Below are 19604 nucleotides of genomic sequence, written 5' to 3'. Positions count from 1 at the left end.
TGTTCATACACGAGAAACACACACACTGCTGGGAAGAACATCTGTCGAACAAAAATGGGCCCAATGGGAACATTAGGGTCAGGCGTCACTGAGACAACTTCCTCTCCAGCTCGTGTGTGTGTGTGTGTGTGTGTGTACAGGGCAGCATCAGGGAGGTTACACAAATAGATGCCTAGAATGGTGTGTTTCGTTTCCTGTTATCACTTCCTGTCGCCTGCCCACCTCGGTTCCCCCCTGTTCCTAGCCATCCCTTATGTGGGGGGGTCGGGGGGCGGACACAGTCTCTCAGGGGACACTTCCTCTGCTCCTACTGACCTTTCTGGATGGCTGGACTGTTCTGGAGGCTGGCGGCTTTGGATGACAGCTTGGACGAGTCTGCGTCGGAGTCTTTGCTGGTGTCGATGGACACGACCACGTCTTTGGTCCCTGAAGACTTCTCCTGAGAGGACAGCAGCTCATCTGGATGACAGACGGGACACAAGGTGGTGGGGTTAGAGAGGATGGTTGGACGCAGAAACAGAACAGTGACAGACACAGTTTTTTAATAGTGGATGAATCTGTGGTTTACTCTGTGACTTGTTGAAAGAACAGTTTAAAGTAGATATTTTGGAATCAGAGCTTCTGATTAGTTCAAATCAAGACAGTTCGGTCGCACACATGTTGACATTTCAATGGCAAGTCTATGAACGAATGAGTTTCGTCTGCCGAGTTGACAGAAAACAGGATTGTCACTTATTCTTTACTTGGGCCTTGTGTGTAATGCAGTCTTACTGCCATAAGGTGGCAGCAACACATCTGCAACCACCATTAAGCAGGAAGTAATCCATTACTCTATTGTTGATGCTCTAACCAGGAACTGTTGGATCAGTTTATGTTTGCTTCACATGAGATCAGATTCTATCTGATCTAATTGGGACTGACTCGCAGTGAGGAATGTGAACACATGTGCTGTCTAATATTTCCTTGGTGCTTTTGCTGTGTGTTCATGAATCGGATACCGGTACCTTGTCCTTGTATGTGGGACACGTCCAGACCTTCTTTCAGTCGCAGGACAACAGTACCAAACTGGAAGTCAAAGGCATCGCTGGGGGGGGGGGGGTATCAGGAAAAGATTCACGTCAGTAATGCATTGTTCGTTACTGTCTGGAAAGGGACCGGTTCCAGCAGCTTCAACCTGGTGTTTACTCATACGGATAATCGCTGGACAGGAAGTCACGGCACATTGCTCAGTGTATTAGATGTGATTTCAATTTCAGCAGGACTGAACAACTTCCAGCCTTCAGCCCTAAAGCTCTAATCCCACTTTAGAATGAGGTGCTCACAAATCCTCCACTCAGCCTCACATGACTGATCGGGGACACAGGAGTTCACATGGGCCAACAACCAACTAACACTAACTAACCAACACAATTAACCCTGACTAATATGACTAACACTAATAAACACTTTTAACACTAACCAACACTAACAGTTCTGTGTAGACAGAAGTGTGTGATGTGGGAACAGCTGTCAATGCTCTATACTTACAAATCTACATGTCACACACACACACACACACACACACACAGCTTGTGTGGTCTTACTGGATCATGCTGATGTAGGTCTCCACATTCATCATGTCTCCGTCCCTCCAGTCATTCTTGAAGCCCAGCACCAGAGTGTTTGGTTTGAGTCGACCAAGGCCGGCAGCCTCAGGAGAGAAAACACAATCAAACCCGAGTCCTAGTCACAACATGCAGTCTCTGTTGGAGGAGTCACAGCAGGTGGCGCAGCTCGAGGGTTTCTACTTCCACCAGCCACACCTGCTGGAACCAGAACAACTGGGCCTCCATGTCCTGAATGTCCACTCTGCAAATTGTGATGGCGCACAACAAGAGTAGTTTCATTTTATGTTCATCCCTTTGTACCCACCTCACCCTCACTTTAACTAGCTAAGGGCAGCTGGACCTGTGGGGATCAGCACTGCTTTACAGATTTGTGTTTGATACGGGTTTAAAACAACGTGACTGGGATTTAACAACGAACTGAACCTTCACAAAAATGATTCATCTTCCCTCAATTGGGAAAAACAGCTGACTACCTCCCATTGACAAAATATATCTGAACAAAATGTGAATGAAGTGAATTAGAAAAGGCATATCCTGATCTATGAATAAATAGAATATTCTATTTATTCATAGATCAGATAAAGTGAGTGAACACTTCAGACACAGTGCTCATGCTTCCTGATACTCATAGTAGCTACTTGAAGCTTCCTCACTGATGTTCCTCACAGTTACAGCCACCTGAGATGTCATTCTGAGCCTTTCACAGCTGTGTCCTCACCTGGAGCAGGTACTGAGTTCCCTGTCTCAGGTCTTCAGCAAACACTGGTGTGTAGAAGGCTTTGCACTCGCTCCTCAGGAGCCAGCGTTGGTACCGGGCCTGATCTGTGGCCAGATCTTTAAAGTTGGGTCTCCTGTAGCCCTGTGGGGGGGCGCGCACACACACACACACACACACACACACACACACACACACACACACACACACACACACACACACACACACACAGAAAACACATGTTTCTTAGAGTCACAGGAAATCTAGAATTTAGGGATTTTTGAAACGACTTTATTGTGAACTTGAAAGATGAAACTAATCGGATAAGCTGAGAGTGCTCCTTTATGACCTCTGAGCTCCCATCAGCCCTTCTGATGAAGGCTCAGACACTCATGGACAGCTCAGCAACACCTTCATCCAGTTAAAACGGACTTTCATTGTGAATGTTTTGTATAGCAGAGGGATTTGTGGAAGGTTTTTAACAACATCCCTAAAATAATTTCTGAGCTCTTGGCAAACTGAGGAAACCAGCAGGAAATCACAACTGTGATTATTTTTAAACAGGAAAATACAATCAATGTGGCATTACTGGAACTTCTTTCCAATGTCATTTTAAATTAAACTGCAGGTGGCAATATCAGCAACTGACTACTGAAGTACATATTGGCTCAATCCAGAACGGTTTGTGAAGTCTGGACCTGAGAGTAACCTGGAGATAACTTCTTTACCCAGCAGCCCATCCGTTACCCTTTCTCCTCCTGGTCAAGTCTTCTATCAAACATTTCATCCTCTCAACTGTAACACCATCAGGAGACATTCCGTTAATCTCCTCCATTACGCCAATGACACACTATTAGACTGATCAATGGAAAGCAGGTGGAACTAATCTCATTATACTTCAGTCTTAAGGGTATAAAAAGCTGGATGACAACCAGTTTTTCTGCTACCTAACTCTGACAAAGCTGATGTTAGGGTGATATAATTAATATGGATGGCATTACCATGGCCCTCAGCGCTACCTTTACCTCCAGCTTCACCAGGAGGACTCTGGGAGTTGTGTTCAATCAGGATATGTCTCATAAAAACCCATTTCTAGGACTGCCTTCTTTCACGTCTGGGTGTTGGATCTGCTCCAGGTTTCTGTCTGATCAAGTCAGTCTCTCTCCACTGCCTTCATGTTCTCATGGAGATTGTTGAACCTGCTCTTCTTGAGGGGCATTTACATTACTAATATTGTGAGTTGGTCTTCGTTTCACAAGTAGAAACATGCATTAGACTCGCCCCAATCCCGCTCCAGGTAATTCATCTTAGCGTGACTGAAATGTGCAACACCCATCCCCCTCCATGTCACCCAAACTGACCCGGAAAGGTGAGTTACTTAGAAATAGAATTATTTGTGTCACTAAATTAAATCTAAATTTACCTAGAACAACAACTGGACATGTTTCTAATTCAATAATATCTACTGTAAAGCTCAGTTCTAGATGGTTTGAGACTCATTAATACAAAAACATCTCAGATGGCGACGACGGTGCACCAACAGTCTGCTCACCGTACGGATGTGCCCACAGATCATCAGACCGACGTTCTTGGTGAAGCTGTGGACCAGGTCGAGCAGAGCTGGACGGGAGTTGGGGTAACCTGTCATTACCAAACACTGCGGTCTGCAGCGAAACACAGGGACAAGGAAACATCAGTGCACGTGGAGCGAACGGTCCTCTGACCTCCACAGTATTTAGACAAAGAAGAAGAAAACAGCAGCGCAGAGTAGCGCACATGAAAGCAAGTATGTTAAGCACCGCCGGATTTAACCAAGCTCAGGCTGAAGACACCAGCAGATGCCTTTTGATCTCCTTGGTGGTTTGCTGCCATGACAACCACCCAAATATTATCACTAATTTGTCTTCAGACCTCCAGTGCACCATGGGTAACACGCACAAGCATTCGGAGAATGGACACATGGTGGAAGCAGCGACACGTCAGCGACAGAAAACATCAACGGTTCACACACACATGGAGTGTTAGCATGTTAGCACACATAGGCTAGTGGCTGTAACATACTGGCTGGTTGCCTGACGGTATCTTTGCTAAGCTACCATTACTAATAACAGTAATAAACATGTAACAAAGCTTGGGTCGGGTACCTGAAGTTCTTGATGTGGTCCTCCACGCCGCTGAGCTGCAGAGTGTGTGTGAGGGCCTGGTGGTAGGTCAGCGCCTGGGTGGAGGAGCCCCAGTTCACATCTGGGGGGAGGACACATGCCGTTAGCGAGCGTGTCGCTAACTGGACCCGCGTGTGTCGTCAGGACAAAGTTCATCGGACACATGTGGTGATACACACGTGCGTGTGTGTGTAGCTGCAGATCACACTGAGTGTGCACACAGGTGTGTGTGCAGCGCTGCAAAGCGCTTGTGTTTGAAGAGGTGCAAAGGATAAGTGTTGGGGGGGGTTGGGGGGGCAACTTACTGGATCAACTTAGCCTCATGTAGCACTGAGAGGAAGCCTGACTCTTATTTCACAAAGTGATGCTGAGGATGAAGATGACAAAGACATCCTGCAGGAGGGGTTCCTGCTCCAGACCCACTCAGACCCCCCTGACTCACCCGGCTTCTTGTAGCTGACGTAGATGAACAGGGCCATGACGATGACGTTGGTGAGGAGCGCCGCCCACCAGTTGATGATGAACATGACGACGCAGCAGAGCACGGCCCCCGCCAGAGACACCCACATGTTGTAGTACTTGAAGCTGGGACGCCATCCTGCAGCAGGGGAGACGGTCAGAGCAGGGCGAGTAGGCAGCAACACACACAGGGTGACGTTAGGGACCCCCCCCCCCATGACAGTTAGGGACCCCCTCATGACAGGAAGCACACCATGATGTCATTAAGACGCTCTGAAGGTATTAAAGGCTGCTGTTAAATAAAGCTGAAGTTAAGGTTGGAGGCATGTTGGGGTTAAAGGTTAAACCAGCCTGTTAACGGAACACTAGCACCTACTGGACACTAGCCTGGGGGGTTTAGTGATGGGGACAGTCAGACTGTTTGGTTACCATGACAACAATAACCAGGACATAAAGGGTACACCGATGAGGCGCTCCGCTGCGTCCCCAGCCGGGCTGGGGGGGCCAAGCGAGTCCAGCGTTCAGCTCAGTGGGGGGGGCCTCACTGGCTGCCTCTGATTGGCTGGTGTACCGTTTATGCCCGAGTCACCAGACGACCTGCTGGAGGAACGTGGAGGAGAACCGGTACCTGCAGGTCTGCTAGAGCTTTGGTGTCGGGGGTGGGGGGAGAAAGAGCACAGAATCAACTACATGCGTTTGATTGGTCCTCACACGTCTAAAGCTTCAGCATCATCTGCACCAGAACCAACCGGAATGCACCGAGTCCAGTGTGGAACCACCGGACTTCCTGCCCCTCAGGAGAGCTGAGGTCATGTGATCACCGAGCACACCCCCGATACCTCCCCCACTCGGACCTGTTGACCCATTCTAACGGATGCTAGGTTACCAACGCTGGTTTTTACTGCTCACAGCATTAAAACCTGTTGATAGCGGCTAACTTGGCTCCCGCTGCACATGTGGACAAATTAAAAACTTAACATGTGAAGTACTTCTGGTTTCTGTCCAATTGTTAGCACAGCCGCTATCATGAGTTGTCACTGCACCGCAAAGCACTTTGAAATAAGCCCTGATTTCATTCAAGACTTCCTAATTTCCTGCTTTTCTCTAAAATAGCCTCTTAGTGTACATTTGTTTAGTTACTTTATCTAGTTATGATTTACTTCTGATATTTACTGTGACTTTTACTTCATTAAACGTGTACTATAAATACAATTCATTATTTTTTTTAATGGACAGTTCAACAGAAAGCTAAAGAAAACAGTTCTGAGAACATCCAGGTAGCTTCTCTCTGCCAGCTGTTCCACTGGTGGTCCCTGTGAGCTGACGGCTGACCCTCGGCATTCTGGGTCATCCACAGCTCAGGACACATCCCAGTGGTTTCAGTGATTCCTTTGACAGCCCATCAGTTCCCATCCCATCATCGTTAAACTCCTGATCCCGATCCTACCTGGAGAGTTGGCCAGCGAAGCGTGGAACACAGAGAAGTTGATCAGAGCGTAGGACGCAAGGAAGAAGTTGGAGATGATGGGGGCGATGACGTTCAGCTCCGCTGCAGGAAAAGAAAGCATTTCGTTCATTTCAGTCTGATTGGACACACACTAGATTTATTCCTCATTATTAATGAAACAGGAGTTACGGCTTCTGACGTATTACAGGTCAACGCTGTAATAAAAGTGTAGATCACTGCTGGCTGCACACGATGCCTCTTTACAGCTTCATGCAGCCACACACAGTTGTGCTCATTCAAGCGCCTGAAGCCCTTCTGGCCTGTTTAAATGGAGTTTTGGGTCTGAATGTCATCAGATTTAATCTCTCGCTTCCAGTCTTTATTTTAGGAGCGTTTCAACTAAAAACTCAGTATTTATTCAGAACCGCAGTTTGTTAAAACTCCACTACAACAGCTGACTGCTCTGGTCTACAGGTCCTGACCAACTTCCTGTTGCTGCTCATGTATACGACTTTTTTGTCTTCTTTGAGGATTTCTAGTGGGGCTTCAGAACTGATGACAGCAGAGACAAAACTAACAAAGACTGAAGACCTAACTGAATCAGCTGACTGGACGAGTGTTCCACTTCTTTACGATTTAATTGGTTATTTTTTGTTACTGTACTTTCGTGTTTTTGTAATGTTTTATAGAACTGGGCATCAACTACAAGCAAATCTGAAAACACAGCAAATAGATGAAAAACCCGTGAAACAAAACACTACAGAATTGTGTAGCTAGTTTACATAACAATAAGTACATATTCATATCATACTGAAGCTGCATAAATGACCTTAAATCCACTGCCAGTGACGTCTGTAGATGTCAGTGTGGGGGGGGGGTTCTGGTGGGGCTCGTCAGTGAACATCAGGCTTCTAATCATATATTTATCATGACGACTGATCCAGTTATGGAACAGAGGATAGAGAATCAGTGGAAGACAGAAGTCGTGGCAGCGAGAAAGTCTACCAAAGGAGATCAACGACATCACAGAGCGTCAGCCAATGAGTGAAGAGCAACAATGATCAGTGGTAGCAGCCGTACCGATGAGGATGAAGGCCAGAGCGATGCCGAAGGTCAGGATGTATCCTCGCAGTGGCTCGTTGTTCTTCCCATAGCCTTTAGCGAACATGCCCAAGCCGGGGTAGATGTTGTCTTTACACAAAGCCTTTGGGAACGGAAGAGGTTTATGGTTTTATAATAATAATATAATAATAATATAATATAAACCCCTGATGGACGAGAGCATCGCTCTGATCGTCCAGGTTTGGTCTCACCTGAAACACTTTGGGGGCGCTGACCAGCGAGGCCAGAGCCGAGGACAGCGTGGCCGAGAAGATCCCCGCAGTGATGATGGGCCCGAAGCCGGAGACCGTACTCATCACCTGGAACAGTTTACCTGTAGTTAACCCTTTAGACGCCACACGTCGCCTACAGTTAACCCCTTTCACGCCAAACATCGCCACTGGATGGAACAGCTTCCTACCTGGAAGTCGTTCTGGAGGCCGTACTTGCAGCTGTCAACTTCAGGCAAACAGCTTGAGAAGTTGTAACCGAACTTGCAGGCGGCGTTGCTGCAGTTGCCCAGGAAGGCGGAGCTGATGGTGTCGTTGGCGTTTCCAGAGGCGTCTCTGACGATGCAGGAGCCTGGTGTGATAAAACGGTCACGTCTACATGTCCTCTACGTGAAGGAAGCGTTCAGACAACACAAACACTGAAAACACACCTGTAGAAACAGCCACGCCCAGGTAAACGATTCCTGTGATCAGGATGGCCAGCAGGGTTCCCTTGGGGATGGCCATCTGTGGGTCCTGCACAAATAACCACAAAACATCATGGGTGAAAAACCACACAAGTTCTTTCTTATTTTATGACATATTTAAACAGACAAACTGGACTACGGGTTGATGATGACCAGACTGTATCCTGGTTTGAACGGCTGGATGGTCAGTTTATTAAGGTTAAATTACCAGTGGTGGGTGATCTATGCTAACATGGGTTGGGATACAGTGTTTCGTTTTTCTCCAGATCCCATGGACGATGTTAAACCAGTCCATGTGACTGGATGACAACCAGTGGACACAGATGGCCAACAGGGATGTGAACGTTGGTGTCTTTACCTCCAGCTCCACTCGGACGTGTTAAATTAGGATAAAACTCTTACGTACAGCGAGGTCCCCTGAAATGTTGGCTCCTGCCAGAATCCCAGTGGCTGCTGGGAAGAAGATGGAAAACACAGAGAAAAATGTTTGTTCCCGAAAGTCCGGACCCATGTTCTCCCACATGATGGAAGCTGAAAAGACAGGAAACAGAGCTGCTGAGTCCAAACGGGTTCCTGCACAGCAGGACGAAGTTGAATGACAGTGTGGGGGAGGGGGGCAGACCATCGTAGCCGAAGAAGCCAACAGATTCCTTGGACTTGACGGTGATGAACGTTCCAATGAAGTAGTTAAAGATGGCCGTGATCAGGACGATGAGCAGGAAGATCTGGGCCTGCAGGGAAAAACATCATCAGTTCATTGGTTCACAGCGACACTCAGAGCCAATCAGGTTCCACCGCCTGGCTGGGGAGGGGAGGGCAGGGTCTTACCTTGGCCTCCCACTCCATCCCTGCCACAGAGATGCCCAGAAGGAGGATGACGGTGATGGTGCCAATGATTCGGATGTCGTTGGTCGCGTCAGTCATGATGGCGTCGACACCCTGAAAAACATGTTCAGAAAATGAATATGTAATTATTAATAATAATTGAAATGGCACCCGGCCTCATCCAATGAAAACAAATGAGTGGTACACCCATCTGTGGTTCACAGATGGCTCACATCTGTACTTTTGGTTTCATTGTCCGCTGTCAGACATAATACACAGATCACGTGGTCTTAATGCGCTGCACAGCATGCTGGGAGTGATTAGCTTTGTGTTCCAGTGCAGCTATCAGCACCATTATCACATTAGCTAAAGACCTGACGTGAGCCAAGGTCACACAGAAACAGTGGTTTAGAGGTTACATGTCAATGCTCATTACATTTATTTATTATCATTCACTGCTAACATTCTACATTCATTAAAGATAAGCCAGGATTCTAGTTTGGTCCCTGACTCCAACATGTGGATAAGGTCTAATCTAGAACTCAAACTGTAAAGCGGTTGTATTTAAACGAGAACTGGTTTACCCCCCTTCCCCGCGTCGCTTCAGGAAGGGACCAATGGAATCAGTCGCTCCATGACGAAAACATAACAGGAGCGTATTCCAGGGACCTTAAAGGGTTTTTATCCAGTAAAACACAACAACTCCAGTCCGGAGTTAAAGGAATCCACACAGGACTGAACAGCTGACAGAAATAAAGTCATTAAACACAAAGTGGATTCAGGCAGGAGATCAGATCTGATATCTGCTCTGCAGAGACATCATGTGAAAACACACGTGGTGACGCTGGGGGGGTGGGGGTGGGGTGCTGAAGGGGAATAGCAACGAACAAGACTGGACCAACAAAAGCCTCTTTCAGGCAGGAACTGCCCCCACGGCGCTGCAGCCAGTCCCCTTCACTATCACCCCTCATGGAGGGGGTTCAACCAGGGCCAGCAGGGCGACACAACACGCCCCCCCAAAGAGTCACTATGTGCAGCGCAGCAGTGAGCGTCAAACTTCTCACACCTTCAATCCTTCAGGCTCTAACTAAAGACCTTCCGCCCTGGAGAACGTCTGATGCTCCAGGTACAAACCACCAACACACAACAGCTGTTACACCTTCTGTTGATGTGAGAAGAACCTGAGGAACCGATGAGAACATTCCTGCAGTGATGAAAGAGTTCAGTTTTGTTCTCCAGCATCAACCTGTTAACGTGTCATTCTAACAAACTCATGACCTCCAGGACCAACAACAGCACAGCATCATAAATATGATATGAATCATTAAGGTGATTTCAAACATCTAATAAGTCTGTAGCAAGTTCTTATTTTTCATTAAACTAAAAATAAATAAATAAAAAAAAGATGTACTTTTGGATAAATAAATAAATCTGGTGAAAAACCTTTGAAGTGTTAACACGAAGTATTTCCTCTTTTCTGTTCATGTCATGTCGAAACAGGAAATTTGTAATACTCTATTGTTACACAACTGGCTGCCGGGCCTTATGGGTAACTATGTCTTCACCATAAAACAATGTCTCCACCCAGAACCATGGATGTCTGACAGGACACGAGACGCAGCATCAATCACCAGCTAGTTGGCGTCAGAAGAGATGGTATACTTACAGCGAGGAGTTCCACCACCGTCTCAGCGAAGCCCACCACATACATCGCCACGGCGACGGCGTTGGCAAAGGCAAAAATCAGGCCGATGGAGCCTCCAAACTCTGGACCCAGACTCCTGGAGATCAGGTAGTACGCCCCGCCTGGAAACAAGGACAGCGTGTTAAAGGAACCACGAGATGACACGGATCTAATCTCACACAGATTGAGTCCGAGAGAATCAATGATCGACCCGGCTGAAGAACTCGGGTCACACAGATTGGACGTCTGCCAGGAAGCAGTGATGGAGAAGTGGCTCTGGTCCACAACTCGACACCGATGGGAGGACAGCTGTTCTGTGGCCCCGGCCCAACCCTTCACTACACTGTGTGGACAGCGGCAGCAAGCATCCCTCCCCATCCTGGGAGGAAGTGTGCCCCGGTTCTTTAGAGAATAGGGGGTGGTATGGGTCATCAGTCCTCAAACACTGTGATGCAAACAACAATGATAGGAATCCCAGAACGCTTTGAGACCAGAGGCAGTGTCAATGACAGACACTATAAGGTGTTAAGAGTCTTCAGTCACCATGAACACATTCAGACATTATTCTACATGTACAGGAACACGTGATGGACGTGACGCCTCTTAACGTTCCTGTTCTTTCCCTGGTTCTGTCTGCAGACGAGGTTTGTCCTCGATCTCCCCCCAAACAGCACCAGGCTGGAATAATTAGGAATAAATGACACCTGAAGTGGAGCTCATGACACAGGAGGAATGTGATCTGACCCAGAACCCACCTCTGCTCCACTGGTTCCGTCAAGGAACAGTCCCCTCACCGGACACAGTGTGTTTAAACCTCCTTTGACAGATGACTGAAAGCTGCTCACGCTATTTGCTCACAGACTATCACACACTGTTACACTCTATTACACACAGCTGGTCCTCCACAGGAAGGAATGAATAATGGTGCGCAGGCTGACGCGTACCTCCACGTACGAATCCGTTGGTGGCAATGGCAGATGTGGAGAGGCCAGTGATGGTGGTCACTACGGTAGCCATGGCAACAATCAAACAGGCGAGAGCTGCAGAAAGAGAAAACACATTTGAACTTTGCTGCGGCAGTGTTCTTTCATGCATCTAGTCCAGCCTAACACAAAATAAATTTTTTTTTAAAAAATCAGCAGAATTTTAACAATTCGTCTAAACCAGCAAACTAAGGCCCGCGGGCCATAAATGGCCTGTTAGGCTTTGTAATCCAGCCCACCTAACTCATTCAAACTATGTAATTGATAATACCTACAGTCGTACCTCGATACGGGGTGAATCCGTTCTGTGACTGAGCTGTAAGTCAAACAAGTTTCCTGGTTCAAAATGAATAAAATAATTTCAATCAATTCCCGCTTTAGAGAAAAAGCCCCAAACAAAAGGAGTGGATTGTGTACGCAGTGGGTTCTGTTAATGTGTAGGTACATAGTTGCTGTAACTTGTGCTTAAATGGCACAGAGTGAGATTTCCAGCCACACAATCTCCAGTCTCTGTCCTGACTTGATCCAGCCTGGTTTCTGTTTTTTATGGCTCCCAAACCCTGAACTGTTCAGTTCATAGAAGACCTACCTGACCAGTCCTGAAAGACGTTTACATCACTGCTGAACACAAATTTCCTCTTATTTTTATTTGATGCATACGCTATATTTGCCATCTGTCAACTGCTGTTCAAACTATGCTCAGCATTGGGTTATTTAATTAACTTTAGAGTTGAATATTTTCTGAATTGTGGACACGTTATTTAGTCTTCCTACATCCATCAGCTATTAATTAAACAAACTTTTTGAACTACACATCACCATACTGATGTTTAGTTCATCAGTATGGTGATGAACTAAACAGACTGCACCGTACTGACCAATCAGAATGTCCTCCATGAAACCAAACGCTGTGACAGGAAGGAAGAGTGAAGCTACGAGTCCTCTCTGCTTACCAATCCCAGCCTGACCCACAATCCATGACATGCGGATGAAGAGCATCACCCCCCAGATGTTCAGCATGCAGCGGACCTGCAGACAGAAGAAGCTTCAGTGAGTTTTCAGTGAAAACTGACGTTGTGATATCTAAAGTGTTTGACGGCTGAGGCCCCTGGTGTTCATCAGCCAAACATCGCAGGACGTTCATCCATTCCTGCTGAGCTGGTGGGAATTTGATTGACCTCATCTCAGAGGAAATGGAAATATAAGTTGAAGGTCTGCTCAAAACGTGTGTGGACTGGCAGATGGAGTGTACTGAAATTCTATTTCACTTTATCTTTAACTGGACGCAATTCATGTAACTAATGGTCTAGAATGCTAACTGGGTTCTAGATGTTCCTGGCTCATGAGCCGGGTCCCAGGCACTGACTAGAACATGTTTCCACCAACCAGGGGCTGAGAACCAAATCCTGAACCAGCCCTTTCACATGCTTTCACACCAGAGGAACTGGTTCAAGGTTGGCATCAGTTCAACATGCTAAGGGAGGAGTTTGTGCTGGAGGGCGTGGCCCACTTTTTTTTTCTGGCCGCAGGTCACACAAATAACACCGTGCGAACGATAAAATGGATAAAATGTCAAGGAAGCTAAAGTACAGCACATTACTCATGTCTTCACTCCATTTTCATTCATGTGGTTTTCACAGGCGTTAGCCAGCACAGCTAAGGTTGTTGCTGCACCTGAAGGTGATGTTCTTTAAAGGTTTAGAGCGTCACACGGGTTTCCCAATGCATCGGCTAAGAGGCACAGCATTAGCTTACAATATAAAATAAAGAATAACATGCTAGCCAACATTAATGTAGCCGCAAGAGGACACAAGCCAGTGTCTTATTGTGCCGGTCCCAAGCCCGGATAAATACAGAGGGTTGCGTCAGGAAGGGCATCCGGCGTAAAACTTTTGCCAAATCAAAGATGCTAATCAAACCTATGACTTCCATACCGGATCGGTCGAGGCCCGGGTTAACAACGACCGCCATCGGCGCTGTTGACCTACAGGGCGCCGGTGGAAATTGGATTACTGTTGGTCGAAGAAGGAGAGGAGGAAAGTGCGTTCGCTCGAAGAAAGAGAAGAGGAACACCAAGAGTATAGGACGAAGAGTAGGGACGTTGAATGTTGGAACTATGACAGGAAAAGGTAGAGAGTTGGTTGACATGATGCAGAGAAGGAAGGTAGACATACTGTGTGTACAGGAGACCAGGTGGAAAGGTAGCAAGGCTAGAAGTTTAGGAGCAGGGTTCAAGTTGTTCTATCATGGTATAGATGGGAAGAGAAATGGAGGAGGAGTTATCTTGAAGGAGGAGTTTGTTAGGAATGTCCTGGAGGTAAAAAGAATGTCGGACAGAGTGATGAGTCTGAAGCTAGAAATAGAAGGTGTGATGTTGAATGTTGTTAGCGGGTATGCTCCACAGGTAGGATGTGAGCTGGAGGAGAAGGAGAAATTCTGGTCGGACTTTGATGAAGTGATGCAGAGCATGCCTAGAAGAGAGAAAGTTGTCATTGGAGCAGACTTCAATGGACATGTTGGTGCAGGAAACAGGTGATGAGGAGGTGATGGGCAGGTTTGGTATCCAGGAGAGGAACGCAGAAGGACAGATGGTAGTTGAATTTGCAAAAAGGATGGAAATGGCTGTAGTGAATACTTTCTTCCAGAAGAGGCAGGAACATAGGGTGACCTATGAGAGTGGCGGTAGGAGCACACAGGTAGACTACATCTTGTGTAGACGGTGTAACCTGAAGGAGATCAGTGACTGTAAAGTAGTGGTAGGTGAGAGTGTAGCCAAACAGCATAGGATGGTGGTGTGTAGGATGACTGTGGTGGTGAGGAAGATCAAGAGGGCAAAGGCAGAGCAGAAGATGAAATGGTGGAAGCTGAAAAAGGAAGAGTGTTGCATGACTTTTAGGAAGGAGTTAAGACAGGTTCTGGGTGGTCAGGAGGTGCTTCCAGATGACTGGACAACTACAGCTAATGTGATCAGGGAGACAGGTAAGAGAGTACTTGGTGTGTCATCTGGAAGGAAAGTAGATAAGGAGACTTGGTGGTGGAATGAGGAGGTACAGGAGTGTATACAGAGAAAGAGGTTAGCTAAGAAGAAGTGGGACACTGAGAGGACTGAGGAGAGTAGACAGGAGTACAGGGAGATGCAGCGTAAGGTGAAGGTAGAGGGACCAAAGGCCAAACAAGAAGCTTATGATGACTTGTATGCTAGGTTGGACAGTAAGGAGGGAGAGACTGATCTATACAGGTTGGCAAGACAGAGAGACAGAGATGGGAAGGTCGTGCAGCAGGTTATGGTGATTAAGGATAGGGATGGAAGTCTATTGACAGGTGCCAGTAGTGTGATGAGAAGATGGAAAGAGTACTTTGAAGAGTTGATGAACGTGGAAAATGAGAGAGAACAAAGACTAGAAGAGGTGCCTGTTGTGGACCAGGATGTAGCAAAGATTAGTCAGGATGAAGTGAGGAGGGCACTGAAGAGGATGAAGAGTGGAAAGGCAGTCGGTCCTGATGATATACCTGTAGAGGTATGGAAGTGTCTAGGAGAGGTGGCAGTAGAGTTTCTGACTGGGTTGTTCAACAGGATCTTAGATAGTGAGAAGATGCCTGAGGAATGGAGTAGTAGTGTGCTGGTGCCCATTTTTAAGAACAAGGGAGATGTGCAGAGTTGTGGCAACTACAGAGGAATAAAGCTGATGAGCCATACAATGAAGTTATGGGAGAGAGTAGTGGAAGCTAGACTAAGGGCAGAAGTGAGCATTTGTGAGCAGCAGTATGGTTTCATGCCAAAAAAAGAGTACTACAGATGCAGTATTTGCTCTGAGGATGTTGATAGAGAAGTACAGAGAAGGCCAGAGGGAGCTGCATTGTGTTTTTGTAGATCTAGAGAAAGCTTATGACAGGGTGCCCAGAGAGGAACTGTGGTATTGTATGAGGAAGTCTGGAGTGGCAGAGAAGTATGTTAGAGCGGTGCAGGACATGTATGAGGACTGTAAGACAGTGGTGAGGTGTGCTGTAGGTGTGACAGAGGAGTTCAAGGTGGAGGTGGGACTGCATCAGGGCCCCTCAGCTCTGAGCCCCTTCTTGTTCGCTATGGTGATGGACAGGCTGACAGACGAGGTTAGACAGGAATCACCATGGACTATGATGTTTGCAGATGACATTGTGATCTGCAGTGAGAGCAGGGAACAGGTGGAGGAGAAGCTAGAGAGGTGGAGGTTTGTCCTGGAAAGGAGAGGCATGAAGGTTAGCCGCAGTAAGACAAAGTACATGTGTGTGAATGAGAGGGACCCAAGTGGAAGAGTGAGGTTACAGGGAGAAGAGATCAAGAAGGTGGAGGATTTTAAGTACTTAGGGTCAACAGTCCAGAGCAATGGAGAGTGTGGAAAAGAGGTGAAGAAGCATGTACAGGCAGGATGGAACGGGTGGAACGAGATAAAGTCAGAGAGGCCAGACTGAGATGGTTTGGACATGTCCAGAGGAGAGATAGTGAATATATTGGTAGAAGGATGCTGGGTTTTGAACTGCCAGGCAGGAGGACTAGAGGAAGACCAAGGAGGAGGTTTATGGATGTAATGAGGGAAGACATGAAGATAGTTGGTGTGAGAGAAGAGGATTCAAAGGACAGGGCTAGATGGAGGCAATTGATTTGCTGTGGCGACCCCTGAAGGGAAAAGCCGAAAGGAAAAGAAGAAGAAGAAGATGCTAGCCAACATTAATTCATCTACCTAATGTCAAACTTGATCAATCTTTAAAAAAAAAAAAAAAAGTAGTTAAGGTTCACATGCAGGTTAAAATTAAGGATTGGGATTCATTTTATTTCAGGTTCAACCCAGGATTTAATATTTAGAGGAAATCAGTAAATGCTAAATTTCCTCTCTGAGTCACTGTGGTGAGGGCAAAAGGGAAGCAGATGAAGATGATGAAAGAGGAAGAGCAGGCTCCGCCCCCCCAACATTATGTCACTGCTGTTCAATACAAACTGAATCAATGTGGGCCTAATTCCCAATGGATTCTGCTCTGTGACCACAGCGGGACCTATAGGATCAATATCAACACAACGTATGGCCTGCAAGGCATTGTGGGTAGTTCAAGCAGCCATTAGCGTTCTGCTGTCTCACTGGGCTGAAGTGGAACTGAAACAATTACAGACCAGGCCTAGAGCAAAACATCCGATGGTCAAAAGAACAGACTGACCATCATCAGAAGCTCAAATTATGTAATTCAGAACATTGAACTCACCAGTACTCCTTTAATCCAGCCAAACTTCACCACTCCTTTGGACTCGGCTGATTCTTTAGCAGCCGCCTCCTCAGACGGACTCAGCTCATCGCCGTTAGCGAAGCCGTCCTCAAACGGTTCCTGCAAAACAGAAGAATCTTCAGATGAGGAACATGGACTGTATAGAAGTATTATTGTGTACTTTACATCAGCTCTAAACGCTAAATCTAAGGACAGGAATTTAAAGTTTGGACTTCCAAAGAAAAGTTTCCAAGTTGATGTTCTCCCTTCATGTCGAATGCAAGACGGACCCTTCAGGACCTTAGGCCCATTCTGTGATGCATTCATGTGCAACAGAATTAAAACCAATGTCCTTCTCTGTGAACCTTTGTGTGTTTTGGACTAGTTCAAGGTGTCACATCATTTCGAGTGTGTGTGTGTGTGTGTGTGTGTGTGTGTGTGTGTGTGTGTGTGTGTGTGTGTGTGTGTGTTGTGTGTTGAGATTTAACAGTGAAAATAGAGGCTGATCAATCTCTTCTCTCCTTGTTGGTCAAATAATGTACTTACTGTTTTAACAGGAACAGGCTACACACCGGACTGGACACCAGGTCATACTGGATGAGTATGTATATAACGCTTCACCTGTTAAGACGCTGTTACTGCCCTCCAGAGAACATTCAGACGTCCAATCAGACACTACAGCAGTTTAACCACAACACGCCTGTCTGTAGGTTCTCCACCATCAGGTCCAGGTAAATCATCACGTCTCCACAACAGTCTTGCATTTCAAATGTTAGCATAATGGTGTTAATGTTGGATTCTGTCCTGAGCAAATTTAAGTTTCATGCTCAGTACTGTTTTTAGAGAGAATATTTTGTGGATCAACAGTAGAACCAAAAGCGGAACCAACGGTGGAACCGCTGGAACGTTGTTGACTGAGAACGAGGTGCAGTCGACATTAAGGGACCGTTGCTATCTGGAGGTATCAGAAGGTGTAAATGCTGCTCCTGTGTGTTATTTAAAGACCATAATGAGCTATGAGGTGGGCGGGCAGGCAGAGACACACACACACACACACACACACACACTCATTGCAATCCAAATCTTTAACGCCCAAACCTAAAACGTTCTCTCTGTTTGGAGCTTATTAAAAATAATTACCTGTGCCTCATGGACAAAGGGACCCACGTCTGTAGCACTAGTTTCTGCTGCACAACATTTAAATATCAGTCAGAAACATTTCCCAGCTGTTTTTAGAGTCTAATTTCAGACCATGTTTTTATCTGCACACCTGTTATGTAGGCAGGGAGCAGGAAATGGAAAGGAAATGAACAAAGACTTCTACTTCTCACAAATTTCCCCACTGTGGGACAATAAAGGTTTATTATTATTATTATTATTACTATAACTCTTTACTTTGCACCCTGATCTTTACCTTACTCGGTCTTGTCTTAGATGGTGTTTAGCTACCACAAAAAACTTGGGGATGGTTCAGAATATTATTTTCACTCTAAAGAATTTATTTTTAAGTTAAACGTCATTTTGACAGAGTACAGAGCTTCCTGGGGACTTCAGACCTCTCTGCCTTTCCACCCCACATGTGACTGAATGAAATGGCAGGAGACGAACAGCCTGTGACGTCAACAAATGTTGGACGTCTTTCCACCCAGCTGCTCCCGTCGTTACAACGGGTTCCTTCCTCCACCTCGTGGACAATGTCACCCCATAGGGGCCCCCTCCAGCCAGACTGTTAACAGCCCCGTTACCGGAACCCACCATTCCTCAGCTTTGTTGGATTCTCTTTACAACGTTTCCTGGAGCAGTTTATGTGGAGACTATTGTCAATCGCTTGACAACAGCCGAACTATGCAGATGAGGTGTGTGTAGACAGCAGCTCATGACTAGAGTTAGGGCTTAGAACCAAGCTGGGTCAGCCGAGGCCCAGGACACGCTACCGGAGCATTGGGTTCTAGCTCCTCTCAGCTGTGGCTGAATGATGCAGCAGACAGAGCAGGAGAAGAGGTGATCATCATTGTGAGTCATCAACATGAACATGGCTCCCTTCTGGAACGCTGAACACAAGCTGATGTAAAGGCAGAAGACTTTAATAGACTTAATAACCATTTTTATGAAGGGATCTGCGTCGACCTGCAGCCATCTGAGCTGTTGGATCTGTCTCTCCAAAAGGCCGCATGTGGCCAGCCTACAGCATCCTACATTAGCCTACAGCAGTCTACAGCATCCTACATTAGCCTTGTAGCTAGCATCTATCCATTAGATGTTAATGGATAGAACATGACCACATTTTGTTAATGCACATCTAGACTGTAGTCTGTGAACCAACCTGTGGTCATATAAATCATCATCAACGCTAATGACAGCACTTCCTGTCAAACATAATCAATGTATTGATCTACTGAACAAACCAATTAATGATGAATCAACAGAAAAAAACAAAAACACTGGTTGTAGCCCTGTCTAGCATTTGGTTGGGGTTAGGGACATCCAGTCCTTGTTCCACACGACCTGGATCTAAAGGGCTCCCAACATGTAGCCACCAGAACTCAGAAACTCAGAACCTGAGAGTCTCGGAACCTGAGTAAGTGAGAACCCGAGAACCTCAGAGGAGGCCCACACCAACACATCCAGCCTCACAGCGGTGACTGCACAGCCAGCACATATGAACGTGGACTCTCCTCTAGAGGACCAGCTG

The 19604-nt window shown here is 46.6% G+C and overlaps 1 protein-coding gene across 1 annotated transcript in view; it reads right to left on the bottom strand.

Annotated features, from left to right (window-relative positions):
• The window catches only part of LOC137608957 (solute carrier family 12 member 2-like), a 32432-nt gene that overhangs the window by 6238 nt on the left and 6590 nt on the right, over positions 1 to 19604 (bottom strand). Inside the window, exons 2-20 of the mRNA XM_068335602.1 lie at positions 16913 to 17032; positions 12634 to 12709; positions 11642 to 11737; positions 10680 to 10819; positions 9017 to 9127; positions 8811 to 8919; positions 8595 to 8719; positions 8153 to 8237; positions 7913 to 8073; positions 7704 to 7811; positions 7471 to 7594; positions 6391 to 6492; positions 4927 to 5082; positions 4467 to 4566; positions 3875 to 3986; positions 2326 to 2466; positions 1584 to 1690; positions 1005 to 1084; positions 316 to 459 (exon numbers count right to left, since the gene is read on the bottom strand). Coding sequence (XP_068191703.1) covers positions 316 to 459; positions 1005 to 1084; positions 1584 to 1690; positions 2326 to 2466; positions 3875 to 3986; positions 4467 to 4566; positions 4927 to 5082; positions 6391 to 6492; positions 7471 to 7594; positions 7704 to 7811; positions 7913 to 8073; positions 8153 to 8237; positions 8595 to 8719; positions 8811 to 8919; positions 9017 to 9127; positions 10680 to 10819; positions 11642 to 11737; positions 12634 to 12709; positions 16913 to 17032 — 2197 coding nt within the window. The remainder of the gene's footprint in view (positions 1 to 315; positions 460 to 1004; positions 1085 to 1583; positions 1691 to 2325; positions 2467 to 3874; positions 3987 to 4466; positions 4567 to 4926; positions 5083 to 6390; positions 6493 to 7470; positions 7595 to 7703; positions 7812 to 7912; positions 8074 to 8152; positions 8238 to 8594; positions 8720 to 8810; positions 8920 to 9016; positions 9128 to 10679; positions 10820 to 11641; positions 11738 to 12633; positions 12710 to 16912; positions 17033 to 19604) is intronic.

This window comes from Antennarius striatus, chromosome 15, assembly GCF_040054535.1.
Source record: "Antennarius striatus isolate MH-2024 chromosome 15, ASM4005453v1, whole genome shotgun sequence".
NCBI lineage: Eukaryota > Metazoa > Chordata > Actinopteri > Lophiiformes > Antennariidae > Antennarius > Antennarius striatus.
The sequence above is the reverse complement of the archived record's forward strand: the minus strand, read 5'-3'. Positions and strand labels throughout refer to the sequence as shown.